This window comes from Anomaloglossus baeobatrachus, chromosome 4, assembly GCF_048569485.1.
Source record: "Anomaloglossus baeobatrachus isolate aAnoBae1 chromosome 4, aAnoBae1.hap1, whole genome shotgun sequence".
Classification (NCBI taxonomy): Eukaryota; Metazoa; Chordata; class Amphibia; order Anura; family Aromobatidae; genus Anomaloglossus; species Anomaloglossus baeobatrachus.
The window spans coordinates 627,372,873-627,395,406 of NC_134356.1; the positions used below are offsets into that span (position 1 = coordinate 627,372,873).

Genomic DNA, 22,534 nt, shown 5'->3' on the forward strand with positions numbered 1-22,534 from the left:
CGGTGTCCGCAGCCTTTGGTACGGGGTGTTAGTGTCCCACACACGGTGCAGCAGCCCTGGTTGTTCTTTCCCTGCAGCAAGTGTCTTTCTCTCCACTCTCTTCCACTGCTCCTCAGCCGGGAACGGGGAATCCACTCCCCTGTAGTGATCCGGGTACCCAGGCACCGAGGGGCCACCGCCCGGCTCCGGCTACCTGTTCTGGCCCCTTCCTCACTCGACCTGTCCCGGCCCTCTCAGAGCACACTTCACTCCCAGCCGGGAGCTACAGCTTCAGACTTCCGTCCTGTCTGCCTCCACACACTCTCTGCACCCGCCCCTCCCCTCTGCTTTTCCCTTACACTGGGGGCTGTGCTTTGTCATGCTGCACCGGTGTGAGATCAGATTACCAAGGAGGATTAACTCTTTATGTGACAACCTGGCTGTGCCAGGGCGTCACACACCCCCTTGGTAAAACACGGCCCGTCCTCGGGCCGGCTAGGCACCGACATTTTATTAAACTGGAAAAGATAAAACTTCAAACACAAGCATGTTCAATCCTCCCACAACGGGATGCACATTACTTTAACGTTGCAATAACAGTCAAACACTTTTAATAATAACTGTGTAACGGGTCCTTTAGTCACCCACCCAAACAACCTAGCCTTGGTGCTGCCCCTAAAACCCAGGCAGCACCCCTTGACCCCAGTCCAGAAACGGTTCCAGGTTGGTCAACGGGACCGGTACTTCGCTGCCGTTGCGGCCGGGCGGACTGCCGGAGCCGACGTCATCTCCGTCGCGGCCGGGCGGACTGCCGGGGCCGGTGGCAGGGTGGTGACAAAGGTGAGGCCTGGGGACCCCAGGTCTGGGTCCTCCCCAACAGGCGCTGCGGGCTCCGCTACCGGTAACAGGGGTAACGGCTCGGTGCATCGCTGCGGCGGCCTCTTCCAGGAACCAAATGCTGGCAGAGTCCTGGCGTCCCTGCTTCCACAGTCTTTGTTACATAAGCTGCAGTTCCTTCTTTCTGCTCCCCCTTGGTACTCGGGAGCAGTCCTTCCAGCAACTTTTAAAGTTTCCCTTTCGCTTCCGGTCCTCCGGAGCTTCACTTCCGCCCGCGTTCTCGGGGGGGCGGAGCCTCTTTTTCGCGCCCAACGCTTGGGGAAGAAGGTGCTGGGCGGGAGATTTTCGCGCCCAAAATGGCGGCAAAGATGGTGACTTTAAGATTTTTGCAGCGGATCACCGCTGACAGTCCAGAATAAGGCGCACTTCCTCCAGGTAACTGGATGGGTTCGATCCTGTTCGTGACGCCAAATGTTTCGCCCAGGGACCAGGGGTACTCAGATCCGGGCCACAGAGTCACTTCTGCGGGTATCACGGTGGCGTGACCCGGTCTGTGATCCCAGGCTCCACAGTAAAAGGGGGTTTTGTTAGGGGAGATTGTCCGTGACGCCACCCACGGTTGTGGTGATGGTGGAACACCACCGCTGCTCTGGAAGGGGATCCCGGGAGCGATGACAGGGAGCAGCGTAGTTATGTCCCCTCCGTGGGTAGGGGGGTTGGTTGTCCCGGGGCCCAGTGATGGGGTAAGCAGGGGGCAGGGCGCAGTGCTGCAGTGCGATGCCCGAGGGCACGGGTGTACTCACAAGAAAGTCACACGGAGTCAGTGGTGAACTAGAATTGCCGGTGTCCGCAGCCTTTGGTACGGGGTGTTAGTGTCCCACACACGGTGCAGCAGCCCTGGTTGTTCTTTCCCTGCAGCAAGTGTCTTTCTCTCCACTCTCTTCCACTGCTCCTCAGCCGGGAACGGGGAATCCACTCCCCTGTAGTGATCCGGGTACCCAGGCACCGAGGGGCCACCGCCCGGCTCCGGCTACCTGTTCTGGCCCCTTCCTCACTCGACCTGTCCCGGCCCTCTCAGAGCACACTTCACTCCCAGCCGGGAGCTACAGCTTCAGACTTCCGTCCTGTCTGCCTCCACACACTCTCTGCACCCGCCCCTCCCCTCTGCTTTTCCCTTACACTGGGGGCTGTGCTTTGTCATGCTGCACCGGTGTGAGATCAGATTACCAAGGAGGATTAACTCTTTATGTGACAACCTGGCTGTGCCAGGGCGTCACATAAGCTCTCATGATCAGTGGGGTACTCTCTTCTGTAGAATGTAACCTCTTATGGTCAGCGGGGTCCTCTCTCTCTCTCTTCTATAAAGTGTAAGCTCTTATGGTCAGAGGTGACCTTTCTTGCCTATACAGTGTAAGCTCTTATGATCAGTGGGTTTCGCTCTCTCCTATAGAGTGTAGGCTCTTACAGTCAGCAGGGTCCTGTCTCACTCTCTCCTGTAGAGTGTTAATTCTTATGGTTAGTGAGGTGCTCTCTCTCTCGTCTGTAGAGTGTTAACTCTTAAGGGGGTGTTACACGCAGTAATATCGCTAGCGATATCGCTGGTGAAAGCACCCGCCCCTGTCGTTTGTGCGTCACGGGCAAATCACTGCCCGTGGCGCACAAAATCATTAGGAGCCATCACACAGACTTACCTGCTTATCGACGTCGCTGTTGCCGGCGAACCGCCTCCTTTCTAAGAGTGCGGTTCGTGCGGCATCACAGCGGCGTCACTAAGCGCCCAATAGAAGCGGAGGGGCGGAGATGAGCGGGATGTAACATCCCGCCCACCTCCTTCCTTCCGTATTGCCGGCGGCCGCAGGTAAGTTGCAGGTCGTCGTTCCTGAGGTGTCACACGTAGCGATGTGTGCTGCCTCGGGAACGACGAACAACCTGCGTCCTCTACAATCAACGATTTTATGAAAATGAGCGACGTGTTAACGATGGACGATAAGGTGAGTATTTTCCATCGTTAACAGTCGTTCCTTGCTGTCACATGCAACGACGTCGCTAACGATGCCGGATGTGCGTCACGGAATGTGTGACCCCGGCGATATATCGTTAGAAACGTCGCTGCGTGTAACGGGGCCTTTATAATCAGCAGAGTCATCTCTTTCTTCTGTAAAGTGTAAGCTCTTATAGTCAGCAGGCTCCCCTCTCTCTCTTTTCTGTAGAGTGTAAGCCCTTATCGACATCAGGGTCCTGTTTCACTCTCTCCTGTAGAGTGTAAGCTCTTACAGTCAGAAAGGTCCTCTCACTCTCTATCTCCCCTGTACAGTGTAAGCTCTTATGGTCAGCAGGATCCTCTAACCTCTGCAGAGTATGACTCTTATGATCGGCAGGGTCCCCCCACTCTCTCTGTCCTGTAGAGTATAAGCAAGGTCCTCTCTCTCCTATATAGTGTAAGCTCTTAAGGTCAGCAGTGTCCGCTCTCTCTTTTGTATAGAGTGTAAGCTTTCATGGTCAGTGGGGTTCTCTCTCTATCTCTTTTCTTTAGAGTGTAAGCTCTTATGGACAGCAGGGTCCTCTCTCTCTCTCTTTTCTGTAGAGTGTAAGCTCTTATGCATAGCAGGGTCCTCTCTTTTTTCTGTAGAGTGTAAGCAGGGTCCTCTCTCTCCTGTAATGTAAGATCTTATAGTCAGTGAGGCCTTTGTCTCTCTCTCTCTCTCTCTCTCCTGTAGAGTGCAAATGTAGCGCCCCACGGGGCAAGTGTGTTAACTTACCGCTGCTGTCGCTGGTGGTAGCAGCTATGGATTGTATTGCTCCCCACAGGTGGAGCGGGCCCCAGGGAGGATGATGAGGGGAGTAGTAATGGCGGGTGCTGAAGCGTGGAGCGGCAGTACCAGTAATAAAGAGTCAGAATCTATGGCTGCGGATCCAGGTTGTTTACTCACTTTTGTACTGTGCCGCTCACCCAGGTAATACCGGTCACTTGCTGTGATGGGCTCCGTCGAACCCGAATCCCTTTTGGGATCAGTCTGGTTTGGATGTTCGGTGGGTTCTGTGGCGCCCCTGACCTGGTCAGGCACCACTGAGTACTGCACCCATGCTGGGGACAGTACAATACAGGTAATCCAGAAGGCTGACAGGGGTGTGGAACACAGGCGCATAGTGATCAGGTCTCACACATGTACCCATGAGAGGACCCCTGGGGATCCCAGGAGGGGGCAAGCCTTCACCTTCACTGGAATAGTGGAGGGGGTAGAGCCTCCATCTCCTCTCAAGGGGTGTGGTAAGAGAGTCTGGTTGCTAGGTGGCGTAGGCAAGAACAGGAGAGGAGGGGCAGTGAGTCAGTTAGAGCAGAGAACTCGATAGGGCTCAGTGAGGAGCAGACCTGTGGGGTTGATGCTGTCTAACAGCGCCCGCGCAGTGGCTACTGACGGGGGAGAACGGTCAACTAGGAGTGCTGCCTGAAAGCCAGCTTCAGCTAGAGAGAAAGCACGGAGTGGGAAGTAAGGAGACTGCTAGAGAGCACCAGGCCCAACCGGGCGGCAGATCCCGAAGCGAAGATAGATCCAGCTTTCTTCTGCTAAACCTGCCGGTGTGGGGCTCTCAAAGCCCACACCACAACACCACAAAAGCCGCAGCCACGTAACCGCAGTGAGGGCCCATAGGTCACAGGAGGCAAGAAGCTGGAGTGGCCTGGTCCGGGGAACAAGCAAACGGCAAACAAAAGGGGGAGAGAGGCTGCAGCATCTTCCCTGGGCGACCCCCATAGGGACTAAAAGTCGGGGTCACCCCAAACCACCAAGGGCTAAGGAAGGCGAGTCAGTAGTCACCCTCATAAAGTCAGCCTGAAGGATACCTGGTTCCCATCTGGTTCATCTCAGCTACGCCCGGGCTACTCACCCTGCCATCAAATGTGAGTAAAGCCCTTGAAAGACAATTCTGTCTGTGTGGAGTTATTCTGCGCCTTGTGGTACTACAAACCTACCCCGGGCCCTGGGGCTTGCCTCACTCTCAGGAGGCTATTCCAACTAACTGCACACACCATCAGCCCCAGGCGTCCCCTAACCTGCAGTGGCGGTCCCCACTGACCGCAATACTGAGAGTGGCGTCACGATCAAAACCGAAGATTTCCTACCTGTGACCAGCACCAGCTACGTGGAGTCCCTGAAGGTATGCACCGATACAACACCGGCGGGGCTTCACATCTGGCGTCACGAACAGGATAAGGACTAGACCTGTTCAGACAGGTGACCATGTGCCTAGGCGGTCCGCTTGAAAAATTGGAAGCGCCGCCATATTGCCACCATGAAAAGCGCGCTGAAAAACAACAGCAGCCCGCGCTGGAAGAAGTTACCGCCCACGAAGAGGTGTGGCTACCCAGAGATCCTCTGCAGAGTTCTGAGCTTGCCAGCTATGAGAGTGGAAGCGTCGAGAAACGGCGGAACAGAAAGGGAGCCACAAGCCTGCTGCTGGGAGAGGAGCTGCTGAAAGAGGCAGAGCAGAAACTGGACAGCTTGTTACAGGAGGCAGCGAAGAGTCCACTGCTGGGAGATCGTGCAGAAGACGGCGCAGAAGAAATGGCGTCTGACCGCAGGAACCCAGAACCAGGCTCCGCTGCCTGGTGGTATCGGGAGCTGGCCCAGTTCTGTGACCGACTGGAGACCCGGGTCATAGAGCAGATCAGGGAAGAACGCACGGAGCTCCTGGAGATGGCTGCGGCGGTGCGGACCTACGAGGAGGGAGCCGCGCGGCGCCTGCCAGACCGAGCGGCGACGACGCAGACCCCGATGCTGCTACCGGTGGGTGAGTCCAGAGATGCCCCGGCCAGCGCAAGTGCCCCGACCCCTGCTGCCACGCCCGCGGTCCCAGAAGAGGCGCCCGGCGCGGCGACGCTGGACCAGGCCGCAGCCACGCTAGAAGCGGCCCGCCAAATCCAGGCTGCTGCAGCCATGCCCCGCCTGTCCCGCAGGGCTCCGACCACCACGGCAGTGCTCATCCGTGCTGCAGGTGTGACGCTGACCCAGGCTGCCACCCTGCTGAACCCGGTCCGCCAAGACCCCAACGCAGCAGCGACGCTCGTCCGCGCCGCAAGTGATATGCTGAACCAGGCCGCAGCCCCGCCGGGTGCGGCCCGCCAAGCTCCGATCACTGCAGCGACGCCCGACTCAGCCTGCACGGACCCCATCGAGGCTGCGACGCCAAGTGAGACCGCGGCTGCAGTGTCCAGTCCGGCCCGCCAGGAACCGGCCGCGACAGAAACGCCAATTCAGGCCGCCGCCATACAGGGTGCGGCCCGCCAAGACCAGGCCGCCGCCATACAGGGCGCGGCCCGCCAAGACCAGGCCACCGCCATACAGGGCGCGGCCCGCCAAGAAAAGACTACCTCATCATTTACCCCGGCCTGTAAGGCCAGAGCAGACACCGCTCCCCGGTCCACAGAGGTCCCTGATAGGCAGCCCACGGTGGGTGAAGACCCTGCATATTGGCAGATGAGGGCTGACTTGGAGGCCAAATTTCCACAATGGTTGGTGAGCCAGTACATACCCCCTCCGCATACCCCAAAGAGTCTCTTGATAACTCCTGCAGCAGCTACACCAAAGAGTCCCCCACCTGGGCCGGCTGAAGAGCATCCATCCCCGGCACTGCCACAGCCGGAGTGCCAAGAAGAACTAAGGGGGAGAGGAGGCCAGGAAGCAGAAGGGTTGACTCCGACTCCAGTGCCACCCGCAGCAGATGTGTACTCAGAGCCGGAAATGCTGCCATACTCTCGCTGGGATGAGGAAGACCTGACACCGTCTGCTGACGAAGATCAGCCCCAAGACCTCACCTGGGAGTTTGTGAGCTGCCCTCTACAGAACCCAGCCCGCAAGACACGGCGCCACAGAACACAGTGTGCTCCAGCCCCACAGTCTCCAGAGCAGAAGGAAGTCACCGCCAGAGACCTACAGGAGAAACGGTCCCTGAGAAGGGCCAAAAGCCAGGCTAGAGGACCCCTGTGTTATGGCGTAGTGGAAGACTTTAATCTGAGAAGCGGCTATGGATTTATTGTAGCACCTGGCATCAAAAAGGGAATATTTGTTAACAGGAGAGATGTCAGCGCACACCTGCCTAGAGGACACCCTGGCAGAAATCTGAAAATGGGAGATTCGGTACAGTTTACCATGCACCAAGGTGAAAGGGGATTGTACGCGCTTGACGTAGCCTTACGTCCCAGCAAACCCTACAGCCATCCCATGCCACAAGAAAGACAAGAAAGACAAGAAAGACAAGAAAGACAAGAAAGACAAGAAAGACAAGAAAGACAAGAAAGACAAGAAAGACAAGAAAGACAAGAAAGACAAGAAAGACAAGACAGAGATAAAGAAACAGATACAGAAAAGGAATCAGATGCAGACCAAGAAAGGAAAGACACAGAACCTACAGATGAGGCAACCACAGATGAAGAAAGAGGCAAAGAGCAAGAAAGTCACAGGTGCCAGTGCCCAACGTGCCCTCGCCCTAGTGAAAAAGAGGAGTAAAGTAAAGAAAGAAGTAAAGAAAGTTTGACCAGTTTTGACAAGTTTTGTTTGCAACGTTTAAGAAATGCGCCCACAAAAACTATTGTGAGAAATAAACCTTAAGGCTATGAACTGGCTATAGCCACAAACTCTCGCAGTGTAAATAGTTACACCAGTGGCACCACCACCAGGGCCAGCCTGTTTAGGGGCTTGGCTCGTCTGCAACCAGGGGGGCCCGTCCGTAGAAAAGGGCCTTGGCTCACCTGCGACCAGAGAGCACGCCTGTTTATGAGGCCTTGGCTCACCACCACAAAGAGGGTACCTGGTCAGCACCAACTGTGGAGGCCGCCTCTGAATCCTGCCAGAAGAGGCTGACGGCGCGGATCCACCAGGCCAGGTATACCCTGAAACCACCAGCCCATGAAAGCCGCCTCTACATCCTGCCAGAAGTGGCTGAAGTCGCGGCCAACGGGAGAGGAAGATTGGAGGAAAGGTCTGGGGAAGTAGATGGCCCAGATCTGGTTACCAAAAGGACCGGTGACCTGCCTCCTGAGAGGGTTTTGGGTGGGTTAACGGACTTGTGGGTGGAGGGTGGTGATGTCTGATACCTGGTGCTTTTAAATGTTTTACATGTTTTAATGTTTTATGCATTTTAAAATGTTGTCTTGCAGCCCGAGGACGTGCTGGTGATAACTAAGGGGGAATGTGGCGCCCCTGACCTGGTCAGGCACCACTGAGTACTGCACCCATGCTGGGGACAGTACAATACAGGTAATCCAGAAGGCTGACAGGGGTGTGGAACACAGGCGCATAGTGATCAGGTCTCACACATGTACCCATGAGAGGACCCCTGGGGATCCCAGGAGGGGGCAAGCCTTCACCTTCACTGGAATAGTGGAGGGGGTAGAGCCTCCATCTCCTCTCAAGGGGTGTGGTAAGAGAGTCTGGTTGCTAGGTGGCGTAGGCAAGAACAGGAGAGGAGGGGCAGTGAGTCAGTTAGAGCAGAGAACTCGATAGGGCTCAGTGAGGAGCAGACCTGTGGGGTTGATGCTGTCTAACAGCGCCCGCGCAGTGGCTACTGACGGGGGAGAACGGTCAACTAGGAGTGCTGCCTGAAAGCCAGCTTCAGCTAGAGAGAAAGCACGGAGTGGGAAGTAAGGAGACTGCTAGAGAGCACCAGGCCCAACCGGGCGGCAGATCCCGAAGCGAAGATAGATCCAGCTTTCTTCTGCTAAACCTGCCGGTGTGGGGCTCTCAAAGCCCACACCACAACACCACAAAAGCCGCAGCCACGTAACCGCAGTGAGGGCCCATAGGTCACAGGAGGCAAGAAGCTGGAGTGGCCTGGTCCGGGGAACAAGCAAACGGCAAACAAAAGGGGGAGAGAGGCTGCAGCATCTTCCCTGGGCGACCCCCATAGGGACTAAAAGTCGGGGTCACCCCAAACCACCAAGGGCTAAGGAAGGCGAGTCAGTAGTCACCCTCATAAAGTCAGCCTGAAGGATACCTGGTTCCCATCTGGTTCATCTCAGCTACGCCCGGGCTACTCACCCTGCCATCAAATGTGAGTAAAGCCCTTGAAAGACAATTCTGTCTGTGTGGAGTTATTCTGCGCCTTGTGGTACTACAAACCTACCCCGGGCCCTGGGGCTTGCCTCACTCTCAGGAGGCTATTCCAACTAACTGCACACACCATCAGCCCCAGGCGTCCCCTAACCTGCAGTGGCGGTCCCCACTGACCGCAATACTGAGAGTGGCGTCACGATCAAAACCGAAGATTTCCTACCTGTGACCAGCACCAGCTACGTGGAGTCCCTGAAGGTATGCACCGATACAACACCGGCGGGGCTTCACAGTTCCCTCCTTGAAGTGCCTGTACAGTGGATCCCCTGGCTTGAAGCTTCATGGGGACCCGGGTTTTCACGAGTAGTACTCTTGTCCCTATATGCAGGTACCGCGGTTCCGATATGGGGTCCGGCGTTATGCGAGGCCCCGGATCCTCTCTGGCACTGTGCTTTCGGGCGTGGCATGGCCATGGAAGCTTGAAACTTTCCCCGTCCAGGCAGATTCTGGAAAACCAACGTGAACTATGATCTTCCCTAGGGTCCTGCCGCCCTGTGTGGCGCCAGTTCCGAGGGGAGCAGACGCCCTCTCCCCACAGTAACTGTGTGAATTCTTCCTCCTTCCCACCGGAGCACCCGTGAGACATGTCTGCTCCTTTCCTCTCCTGCTGTAGAATTCTCTAACTGTTGTATTGGTTCCTGACTCCCCTTGCTGGCTGCACCTTCTCCCTCCCAGGTCCTAAGCTAGTGGGACTCTGGGCCCTGTTTGAGGGCATCCTATAAATGATAATAACTAATAAAGATTCATATTGTAATGATTTAGGAAGTGCAATCGATCTCTTTTATCAATCTTTCCTTTATTTTTTATTATTACAATAGGCGTGAAGTGTTCATTATGTCCTGGGAACCTGTATGTGCAATGAAAGGTACCATGAACCAGTCTCCAAGCGGCGCCAATGTCTGCACCCACACCAACATAATATCCAGTGATGCCAAGAAGGCAGCAAAGTATGGATCATTGAGATATATGTGGCAAGGTCTGGTCATGAAGACGTGAATGACATCTTAAGGCCCTGTCACATGCTACGATTTATCTGACGATATGCCGTCGGGGTCACGGTTTTCGTGACGCACGTCTATCATCGTTAGCGACGTCGTTGTGTGTGATACCTACATGCGACTCCGAACGATCACAAATCGGGTGAAAATCGTTGATCGTTGACATGTCATTCAGTTTCAAAATATTGTTCGTCGTTTGGAACGCAGCAGACATATTGCTATGTTTGACACCCTGCCAATGACGAATAGCATCCACACGACCGCCTTGGTCAAACAATATATCGCTGAACGAGGTAGCGTCGTTTGTGAGATGTGTACGTGTAACCGCTACTAAACGACCTATGAGCGATCTCGGCAAATCGTAACAACAATCTGGGCGTGTCACATCGTTAACGAGATCGCTAGCGATGTCGCTGCATGTGACAGGGCTTTTATTACAATGGCCTCCGTCAAGAGGTGGGAAACAGTTTTTTTAGGCAGTAAGTGAACAGTCTGCTTTTGACGTTGACGTGTTGGAAGCAGGAAAAATGGGCAAGTGAAAAGGTCTGAATGACTTTGACAAGAGCCAAATTTTCGTTGGTTGAACAACCAGGTCAAAACATGTCTAAATCGGAAGGTCTTGTAGGAAATCTCAGTGTCTGGTATCTAGTAATTTTTCCACTAAGCTAATATTTCAAAAAGAATGAAAAGCTCAGCCTGGGAATCACTGATTAGTAAATTTATCAAAAATATGAAAGCTTTAGGCCACGTTTACACACTGAGTATTTGGTGAATTTTTACCTCAGTATTTGGTGAGTTTTTTACCTCAGTATTTGTAGTCAAAACCAGGAGTGGGTAATACATACAGAAGTGGTGCACATGTCTATTATACTTTTCCTCTGATTGTTCCTCTCCTGGTTTTGGGTTACAAATTCTGAGGTAAAAAAAAAATCACCAAATACTCAATGTGTGCACGTGACCCAATTAGGAAATATGAACAATTTTAGGTCACGGTCACACATTGAGCATTTGGCGAGTTTTTTACCTCAGTATTTGTAACCCAAAACCAGGAGAGGAACAATCAGAGGAAAAGTATAATAGAAACACGGGCATCACTTCTGTATTTATCACCCACTCCTGGTCTTGGGTTACAAATACTAAAATAAAAACGAAATACTCAGTGGTTGCACGGTTCCTTAAAGGAGATGTTATCTCAACTAAAACTGGCAATTAATAGAGTTCTTTTATTATTTTATCCCATTCAAAGGAAACCTGTCAGGTGCAATATGCACCCAGAACCACAAGCAGTCCTGTGTGTATATTGCTAATCCCTGCCAAACCATCCCTGCATTTTGTAGCATAGATAAACAGATCTTTGAAAAAAGTATTTCTAAAGATCCCATATGATATGCTACTGAGGTCAGCGACTAGTCGTAAGGGCGTTAGTTCCCTTGGCTAGTCAGCCCCTTTAGCATGTAAGCACTAGAGATGAGCGAACCGGTCCCGGTTCGGCTCGAGGCGGTTCGCCGAACGGGGGGTCTGGCTCGAGTTCGGCTCGTCGAACGTTCGACGAACCGAACTCGAGCCCATAGGAAACAATGGCAGGCAATCACAAACACAGTAAAACACCTAGAAAACACCCTCAAAGGTGTCCAAAAGGTGACAAACAACTCACAACACAACACAAACACATGGGAAAGTGACAAGGACATGTACTCATGCGAAAACAAAACAGCTGGACAAGGAAAAAGAGGAGGACACACAGATATAGGCATGGCACGCCCTTCTAAAGTCATGTAAAACACCGCAAGGTGACTCCAAGCGGAGTCTCCCTTTTTTCCAAAAATTGGGCCCCACACACCCACCCCTTCAGTGGCAGCAGTTGTGCCCCAGTTGTACACTTCACAGCTAGATTTGCATCAAGCACATTCAAAAATACGCCATTCTTATCCGTCCCCAGGATGACACCGGGGTAGGTAGCAAAGTCTTTCCTGATCCCAGCTCTGTTCATCTTGGCTTCTTTTAAAAACACAGCAAGCAAGGGTTACTCCAAGCGGAGTCTCCCTTTTTTCCAAAAATTGGGCCCCACACACACCCACCCCTTCAGTGGCAGCACTTGGGCCCCAGTTGTACACTTCACAGCTAGATTTGCATCAAGCACATTCAAAAATACGCTATTCTTAACCGTCCCCAGGATGACACCGGGGTAGGTAGCAAAGTCTTTCCTGATCCCAGCTCTGTTCATCTTGGCTTCTTTTAAAAACACAGCAAGCAAGGGTTACTCCAAGCGGAGTCTCCCTTTTTTCCAAAAATTGGGCCACACAGACACCCACCCCATCAGTGGCAGCACTTGGGCCCTAGTTGCAAACAGGATGTTTTGATTTGCATCAAGCACATTCAAAAATACGCTATTCTTAGCCGTCCCCAGGATGACACCGGGGTAGGTAGCAAAGTCTTTGCTGACCCATGACTTGTTCATCTTGGCTTCTTTTAAAAACAATGTAAGCAAGGGTTACTCCAAGCGGAGTCTCCCTTTTTTCCAAAAATTGGGCCACACAGACACCCACCCCATCAGTGGCAGCACTTGGGCCCTAGTTGCAAACAGGATGTTTTGATTTGCATCAAGCACATTCAAAAATACGCTATTCTTAGCCGTCCCCAGGATGACACCGGGGTAGGTAGCAAAGTCTTTCCTGATCCCAGCTCTGTTCATCTTGGCTTCTTTTAAAAACACAGCAAGCAAGGGTTACTCCAAGCGGAGTCTCCCTTTTTTCCAAAAATTGGGCCACACAGACACCCACCCCATCAGTGGCAGCACTTGGGCCCTAGTTGCAAACAGGATGTTTTGATTTGCATCAAGCACATTCAAAAATACGCTATTCTTAGCCGTCCCCAGGATGACACCGGGGTAGGTAGCAAAGTCTTTCCTGATCCCAGCTCTGTTCATCTTGGCTTCTTTTAAAAACACAGCAAGCAAGGGTTACTCCAAGCGGAGTCTCCCTTTTTTCCAAAAATTGGGCCACACAGACACCCACCCCATCAGTGGCAGCACTTGGGCCCTAGTTGCAAACAGGATGTTTTGATTTGCATCAAGCACATTCAAAAATACGCTATTCTTAGCCGTCCCCAGGATGACACCGGGGTAGGTAGCAAAGTCTTTCCTGATCCCAGCTCTGTTCATCTTGGCTTCTTTTAAAAACACAGCAAGCAAGGGTTACTCCAAGCGGAGTCTCCCTTTTTTCCAAAAATTGGGCCACACAGACACCCACCCCATCAGTGGCAGCACTTGGGCCCTAGTTGCAAACAGGATGTTTTGATTTGCATCAAGCACATTCAAAAATACGCTATTCTTAGCCGTCCACAGGATGACACCGGGGTAGGTAGCAAAGTCTTTCCTGATCCCAGCTCTGTTCATCTTGGCTTCTTTTAAAAACACAGCAAGCAAGGGTTACTCCAAGCGGAGTCTCCCTTTTTTCCAAAAATTGGGCCACACAGACACCCACCCCATCAGTGGCAGCACTTGGGCCCTAGTTGCAAACAGGATGTTTTGATTTGCATCAAGCACATTCCAAATCCACAAGCATTTACTCTCCCCAGGATGACACAGGGGTAGTAAATTCCTTCTGGATCCATGACTTGTTCATTTTGATGAACGTCAGTCTGTCCACATTGTCACTGGACAGACGCGTGCGCTTATCTGTCAGCACACACCCAGCAGCACTGAATACACGTTCAGAGACAACGCTGGCAGCTGGACACGACAAAATCTCCAAGGCGTAAGTTGCGAGCTCTGGCCATTTTTGTAGGTTTGAAGCCCAAAAGGAGCAAGGCTCCAGTTGCACAGTCATGGCATCGATGTTCATTTGGAGATACTCCTGTATCATCCTCTCCAGCCGTTGACTATGTGTCAGACTTGTTGTCTCTGGTGGCCTTGCAAAAGAGGGTCTAAAAAAATTATGAAAAGATTCCATAAAATTGCTGTTACCGGCACCAGAAAAGGTCCTACTGGTACGGGTAGACTGTTGAAGATGACGAGACCGTCCCATGTTTGTCAAGTTACAACTGGGAGCTTCACTCCCTGCACCTGCACGGTTGTTTGGTGGAAAAGCCGAGCTAAGATCTAGTAACAGCTTCTGCTGATACTCCTGCATACGTGCGTCCCTTTCTATGGCTGGAATTATGTCACAAAATTTGGACTTGTACCGGGGATCTAATAGTGTGGCAATCCAGTAGTCATCATCACTTCTAATTTTGACAATACGACTGTCATGTTGGAGGTAGTGCAACAAAAAGGCACTCATGTGTCTTGCGCAGCCATGCGGACCAAGTCCATGCTGTGTTTGTGGCATAGAGGTGCTACCCGTTCTTTCTTCCTCTGACATCTGACCCCAACCTCTTTCAACTGAAATTTGACCAAGGTCTCCCTCATCCGCTGAGTCTTCCATGTCCATGGACAGTTCGTCCTCCATTTCTTCATGTTCTCCTGCACCTTGCTCAACATTTCGCCTGCTACTATGCGCCCTTGTCGATCCCTGTCCCCCATGGTCCCATGCCTGCTGCGTTGGTGATGATGAACGTCTGGACCTTCGTGATGTTGTTGTCCCTTGCGCATATGAATCCTCCTGTAGTTCCTCCCCTTCATGTTGTCCCACCCCCTGACTCCGAATAGTGTTTAGCGTGTGCTCCAGCATGTAAATGACTGGAATCGTCATGCTGATAATGGCATTGTCAGAGCTAAACATATTCGTCGCCATGTCGAAACTGTGCAGAAGGGTGCATAGGTCCTTGATCTGAGACCACTCCATCAGGGTGATCTGCCCCACCTCTGCATCTCGTTGGCCCAGGCTATACGTCATGACGTATTGCACCAGGGCTCTGCGGTGCTGCCACAGTCGCTGTAACATGTGGAGAGTTGAATTCCAGCGTGTCGCCACATCGCATTTCAGGCGATGAACCGGCAGGCCGAAAGACTTCTGGAGCGATGCAAGTCGCTCTGCTGCGGCGCTTGAACGGCGGAAGTGAGCTGACAGTTTTCGTGCCCTGTTCAGAAGGCCATCTAGGCCGGGATAGTGTGTTAAAAATTGCTGCACGACAAGGTTCAACACGTGAGCCATACAAGGTACGTGTGTCACCTTGCCCAGGCGAAGTGCCGCACCCAGGTTTGCAGCATTGTCGCACACGGCCTTACCAGGCTGCAGTTTGAGTGGAGACAACCATTTATTAAACTCGGACCGCAAAGCTGACCACAACTCCTCAGCTGTGTGACTCTTATTACCAAGACATGTCAAGCTAAAGACCGCCTGATGCCGTTGCGCTCTGCTGCCAGCATAGTAATGAGGGGTGCGTGATTCCTTCTGCGCAGTGAGAACGCTGGTGGCCTGACCAGGCAGGCTTGGGGCGGAGGTGGAGGACCCAGATGAGGTGGAGGATGCAGAAGCAGTGGCGGAACTTGGACAGACAGAGGATTGACACACAAGTCGTGGGGACGGCAAGACTTGTGCAGCAGACCCTTCACCATCTATCACCATAGTTACCCAGTGCCCAGTCAGCGACATGTAACGTCCCTGTCCATGCTTACTGGTCCAAGTATCGGTGGTGAAATGCACCCGTTCACACACAGAGTTTCTCAAGGAAGCGGTGATGTTGTGTGCGACATGCTGGTGTAGCGCGGGCACACCTTTCTCAGAGAAGTAGTGGCGACTAGGCATCTGGTACTGGGGCACAGCGACAGACATAAGGTCTCTAAAATCCTGTGTGTCCACTAGGCGGAAAGGCAGCATTTCGGTAGCCAACAGCTTACAGAGGGATAGAGTCAACCTCTTAGCTTTGTCATGGGTCGGAGGAAGTGGCCTTTTATTTGACCACATCTGAGGGACAGAGATCTGGCTGCTGTGTGTAGACGGTGTTGAGTAGGGTGTCCCTTGAAAAATGCAGGTTTGTGAGGAAAGTGCAGGCGGAGACATGATGTTGCCTTCATCCAACGTTGGTGCTATCGATGTCTGAGAGAGCTGTACACACTCACTTGTTTCCCCTTCCAAACCAACTGACGACCTTACAAGCAAACTGCCTGTTGCGGTTACAGTGGTGGAAGTTTTGCGTGGAAAAACAGGTGTGGCAGCTGTCCCCACAGTCCTAGAAGATGAAGAGCGCGCGGATGCAGTGGAAGGGGCGGGCGGTGGATGGTTCGCTCCACTAGGCCGCATTGCAGCACGGTGAGCTTCCCACCGGGACTTATGATATTTAGTCATGTGACGATTCATGGAAGAAGTTGTCAAACTGCTGAGGTTTTGACCTCTACTAACAGAATCATGACAAATGTTACATATCACATGAGTTGGGCGATCTTTTTCGATGTGAAAAAAGGACCAGGCTAGGCAAGGCTTAGAGGCCATGCGACCTGTTGATCCACCCCGAATAATGCTCATAGGCAGAGTGGTGGCTGAGGATGCAGTTGTAGACGTGCTACCAGTGCTCCGACTCTGTCCAGGAAGGCGCAAGGTAACTTCGTCGTCGGTTGCATCCTCCTCCACCGCCTCTGTTGACCTCCTCGAGTGCCTGACTGGGGGTTGACAGTAGGTGGGATCTAGAACGTCATCATCAATTGTTGTGTTTGCACTCCCCTCCCCCTCAGACCGAGCCTCTTCTTGCCCTGACGGAATATTTAAGTTGTCATCCCAATCGGGTATCTGCGTCTCATCTTCATCAGTATGTTCCTCATTGTCTATAACCACAGGTGTTACAGTTTGTGACAAAGGGTCAACATTATGCTCAGAAACTTGGTCCTCACGGCCTGAATCTGAGTCACAAAGGTTCTGGGCATCACTGCAGACCATTTCCTGTTCTGTACTCACTGTAGCTTGGGAGCAGACCTCTGATTCCCAGGCTATAGTGTGACTGAACAGCTCTGCAGACTCAGCCATCTCAGTTCCACCATACTGTGCAGGGCTGATGGAGACTTCAGAGCTGGGAGAAAGCAAGTTTGATTGGGATGACAACTCAGAGGACTGGTGTTTTTTGGATGCGGTACTTGAAGTGGCAGAGAGGGCACTTGTTGGACCACTTGAGATCCATTCAAGCATTTTCCTTTTTTGCCCATCATCTACCTTTGTTCCTGTTGTTCGTGTCCGTAACAAAGGGAGCACATCGGATTGTCCACGGTAAGTAGTAGACATCTTACTTTTGCTGGTAGATGGTCTATCTTCAGCAGATGATAATGGAGCTTTGCCACCTTCCCCACGGACAAAACCTTTTTTGCCTTTTCCACCACGCCTCTTCCCCTTTCCACCAGCATCTGTCATTTTGCCACTCATGTTGATTGCGACAAGATTGTGGACTGAAAATGTGGTAGTAAAAATTGAGAGGTGGTGAAGATTGCAGTGGTGGTCTAGCTTTATTAACAGCAGAATAATAAAGAATAAATATCCCTGACAATGCAACTTAGTTATAATTAGTTGGAGTGTGCAACGCAGGCAGACGTGCTGCAAATGTCTTTGCACTAGTGGGACTATAGCAAAGTCCAATAGCCACGTATAGGATGCCACTAGGTACACTGAGTGTTTGCTAGTATAATGGCTTGGTTAGAATGAGTTGTAGTGTGCAACGCAGGCAGACGCGCTCTGCAAATGTCTTTGCACTAGTGGGACTATAGCAAAGTCCAATAGCCACGTATAGGATGCCACTAGGTACACTGAGTGTTTGCTAGTATAATGGCTTGGTTAGAATGAGTTGTAGTGTGCAACGCAGGCAGACGCGCTCTGCAAATGTCTTTGCACTAGTGGGACTATAGCAAAGTCCAATAGCCACGTATAGGATGCCACTAGGTACACTGAGTGTTTGCTAGTATAATGGCTTGGTTAGAATGAGTTGTAGTGTGCAACGCAGGCAGACGCGCTCTGCAAATGTCTTTGCACTAGTGGGACTATAGCAAAGTCCAATAGCCACGTATAGGATGCCACTAGGTACACTGAGTGTTTGCTAGTATAATGGCTTGGTTAGAATGAGTTGTAGTGTGCAACGCAGGCAGACGCGCTCTGCAAATGTCTTTGCACTAGTGGGACTATAGCAAAGTCCAATAGCCACGTATAGGATGCCACTAGGTACACTGAGTGTTTGCTAGTATAATGGCTTGGTTAGAATGAGTTGTAGTGTGCAACGCAGGCAGACGCGCTCTGCAAATGTCTTTGCACTAGTGGGACTATAGCAAAGTCCAATAGCCACGTATAGGATGCCACTAGGTACACTGAGTGTTTGCTAGTATAATGGCTTGGTTAGAATGAGTTGTAGTGTGCAACGCAGGCAGACGCGCTCTGCAAATGTCTTTGCACTAGTGGGACTATAGCAAAGTCCAATAGCCACGTATAGGATGCCACTAGGTACACTGAGTGTTTGCTAGTATAATGGCTTGGTTAGAATGAGTTGTAGTGTGCAACGCAGGCAGACGCGCTCTGCAAATGTCTTTGCACTAGTGGGACTATAGCAAAGTCCAATAGCCACGTATAGGATGCCACTAGGTACACTGAGTGTTTGCTAGTATAATGGCTTGGTTAGAATGAGTTGTAGTGTGCAACGCAGGCAGACGCGCTCTGCAAATGTCTTTGCACTAGTGGGACTATAGCAAAGTCCAATAGCCACGTATAGGATGCCACTAGGTACACTGAGTGTTTGCTAGTATAATGGCTTGGTTAGAATGAGTTGTAGTGTGCAACGCAGGCAGACGCGCTCTGCAAATGTCTTTGCACTAGTGGGACTATAGCAAAGTCCAATAGCCACGTATAGGATGCCACTAGGTACACTGAGTGTTTGCTAGTATAATGGCTTGGTTAGAATGAGTTGTAGTGTGCAATGCAGGCAGACGCGCTCTGCAAATGTCTTTGCACTAGTGGGACTATAGCAAAGTCCAATAGCCACGTATAGGATGCCACTAGGTACACTGAGTGTTTGCTAGTATAATGGCTTAGTTATCAGTTGGAGTGTGCAGAGGACAAGAGGGTACAGTGGCAGGATTGTGGTGCTCTGGGTAGAGGAATGGAAGCCTGCCTTTCTATTCCCTCCTAATGGTGAAATGCAGGTAGGAAATCCCTGACCTGGGCTACACAGACGCTGTTGCTGTTTGCAGGACCTGTCACCTATGGCTCTCTGACCCTGCCGGTTGGAGCCCTTAAAAGGACTGCTATAAAGTGCTCTCCCTAAGCTGTCTAACGCTGTGTATGCAGCGCATACAGCTGTATCGGCTATAGGACTCAGGAAGACGGAGCTGCGACAGTGATGTCTGACACCAAAGACGCAGAAGGCAGATAATGGCGTCCGTGAAGAAAATGTCCGGTTTTATAATGCAGGGACATGTGACATGCAGATCCTATCACACATGCCGTTGCTTCTCTGGCTCAAAGTCCACTTAGCTGTGTGTGTGTCTGGGATTGGCTGACATGCTGGCCCGCCCCACAAGACGCGCGCGCTTAGGGAAGGAAGACAAGAAAAAAAAAAAAAAAAAATGGCGATCGCCATTATAGAAACAGCAGTGATCTGAAGGCGCTGTTCACGCACACTATACACTGAAATGTGATAATAGTTTGATTCACAGAGTGACTTACACTATTACAGCAGAAACCAAGCTATGATTTAGCTGTTTTTTGGCTGCTAGAACCGTTCTCGAACGTTTCTAGAACTACCGAGCTTTTGCAAAAAGCTCGAGTTCTAGTTCGATCTAGAACATGCCCCAAAATCACTCGAGCCGCGAACTGGAGAACCACGAACCACGAACCGCGCTCAACTCTAGTAAGCACACCCCTGTGGGCGTACTAACATGCCAATGAATGTGTGACGCCCTGGCCTATCAGGTCGTCACCGGGTATTGTGCAATCTGCCCTTCTGCACAGTATCCACTCCTCCTTGGTTACGGATCCTGGTCCTTTGGTGTTGCTAACAGCTTAGCCAGTCAAAATCCTAGGAACACTTTACACCGTACCCACCAGACACACCATTGGGGGGCCTGAAGGGAATAGGGCCGCCCACATGAGGGGTTGGTAGGGGAAAGTGAGAAAGTGACAGAGAAGTGAAACAGGAGTGAAAGGAGTAGGAGGTGGAAGGTGACTCTCTGAGAGGGAGAGGTCACCGGTCCAGAGAAGGGCTCCTGAAGTCTACTAGGTGGCAGGCGTTGGTCTGGGCCTGGTAGGAGCTGGAATCCCAGTCGCAGGGGATCGTGTCAAGGGGCACGGACTGCCGAGGAGGGCAGCTGGCAGCCTTGAGCCATCACCGGGCAGGGGCCAGGGCATGACGGGGTACGTGGACCCTAGGCCGGGAAGTAGCTTCACATGTCCCGGCAATTTACCCGACAAGGGTGAAGACTTCATCATTCATCCCCACCCGCTCCAAAATCAGGGTACTAGCGCACCGATGGGATAGGACTTTCCCAAATTACAGTCCAAAGAAATCCTACACGTGAACCCTGAGAGCAAGCTCCCTTCGTTAGCCATACGGGTGAGCGGGACCCGAAAAGTTTCAAGCTTGAGGGTCCAACTTTAATGGATGTTCTGTGGCAGATCATGCAGCCGCTATATGACCCATGAGTAAGGGGGCTCAGTGTCAGCTCCATGCTTGATCATTCTCTCCCTGTGCCTGCGATCCACGTCTGACCTCACTTCTGTGCGACTGCTAAGCTGAGACTGCAGAGTACAGCGCGCAGGATGGGAGGATGCTGTGACCGGAGTATTGAGGGAACGAGGAGAGGTAAGTACTTTTTTTTTTTAAATCATTGAGTACATGGTGGCTGGAGGACTAGGGGGCTGCATTATACATGGGGTCTAAGGGGCTGAATTATACATGGAGGTCTATGGGGCTGCATTATATATGAAGGACTATGGGGCTGCATAATGCAATATGAAGGACATCTTATACATGAACTATAGGGGTGCATTATACATGGAGGATTATGGTTGCTGCATAATACAATATGAGGGCCTATGTGGCCGCATTATAATACATACAGGTCTATGAGGGCTGCATTATAATATATGGAGGATTATGGGGGCTACCTTATACATGCACTATGGGGGTGCATTATAAAACAGTATAATATATGGTGTTACCATGGGGTGCATTATAATATATGGAAAACTATTGAGTGAATTATTATACATGGAGGACTATGGTAAATGCATTATAATATATGGAGGACTATTTGGGGGAATTTTAAGATATGAAGGGTTTTGTGGGACCCTTTATACTATATGGAAGGCTATGTAAGGGCCATTATTGTCTTTGGAGAACTATATACGAGGGGGGACAAAGATAAAAGCTTTGGATGGGAAAGTTTTGTGCTGAGGAAAAAAGGCTCTTTCCCTCAGCACCCAGCTTTCCCATGCTTTGCTATACATCTCTCTGCACCTAGCTTTCCCATGCTCTGATATGGGAAAGCTGGGTGCTGAGGGAAAGATGTATAGCAAAGTATGGGGAAGCTTGGTGCCGAGGACAAGATGGATATCAGAACATAGGAAAGCTGGGTGCTGATAGAGGGATTTCAGATCATGGGAAATCTGGGTGCTGAGGGTAAGAGCCAAGTGTCAGCGTCATTATCCTGTATCTTAAGTGTCGGCGTCATTATTCTGTACCCCAAGTGTCTGTGTATGTGGAGGTGGGGGGCCCAGGTCCACACTTTGCACTGGGGTCCATCAAACCCTAGTTACGCCACTGCTTCCAATTCACACATAGAGCGATCTAGAGAGTCAGAAGAGCGGTGATATCACTGAGAAGAGGAGCAGAATGGCGCTAGTTACCAAGAAATTGATGGTAGGTGAGAATATTAATGCACTCACACTACACTATACACATGTATACAGATTTAATGAAAAAAAAAACCAAAAACTTGAGAGGAATATTTATACAGTTTACATATTCCTCAACTAAAATATTTGACTTGTACTGAACCGGAGTTCTAGCCTGTATTATACAATATTGCCCACTGTTTCCAACAAGGAGAATTATAAATTCTGCTCTGGAGTACAATATAAAACAGAATACACCCTTTATACATAAGTATATAACCACTAAAGTGATGTTCACAGATTTAAATCAGACTAGAGACACGAAAGCATGGAAATCGAGAATGAAGATTACATAATATTGAGTATATTATATTAGTACAAGCTTAGTATAATGTACCTTTCTTTCTTGTATGATCTTTAACTTTCTTCATTTCTGCTCTTTTCACTGCTAAGTTGTCTAATACGTAGTTCTTTGCTGTGCCCTTTAGCAATGTTATTCTACGTTCTTGTCACCATTAAGTGTCGCTAGAAATGTATATATACATATATACCGTAAATGTTATATTCATAGTTATTACCTAATACGCTGGGAGACCACAAAAAAAGGGAAGTTAGAGTCTGTCGGTGGTGAGCTGCGACTAACATTTACCAAACTTCCTAAAATTATTACATAGCGATAGCAAAGCTTTAAAATATGATATGAAAGAGAAACCATCGACTGCTGCTATAATTTTTTTTTCATAAATTAATAAAACACATGAAAATAAGTAAAGTTTTAAAATATCTTAAGAGAGAAATCTGCTTCTTTCTCCTCCTGGATTGATCTTTCACTTTCTCTTTCACTTTCACTTCGGGACTCAATTCTATATTCAGTGAA

General features: G+C 50.8%; 1 protein-coding gene across 2 annotated transcripts in view; it reads right to left on the reverse strand.

Moving 5' to 3' along the window:
* LOC142301941 (CD209 antigen-like protein A) overlaps positions 1 to 22,164 on the reverse strand; it is a 161,514-nt gene extending 139,350 nt beyond the window's left edge. For both annotated transcript variants that reach the window (XM_075342999.1, XM_075343001.1), the window contains exon 1: positions 22,055 to 22,164. In XM_075342999.1, the coding sequence (XP_075199114.1) occupies positions 22,055 to 22,088 (34 nt within the window). In that variant the 5' untranslated portion in view covers positions 22,089 to 22,164. The remainder of the gene's footprint in view (positions 1 to 22,054) is intronic.
* Positions 22,165 to 22,534: the final 370 nt, after the last annotated feature.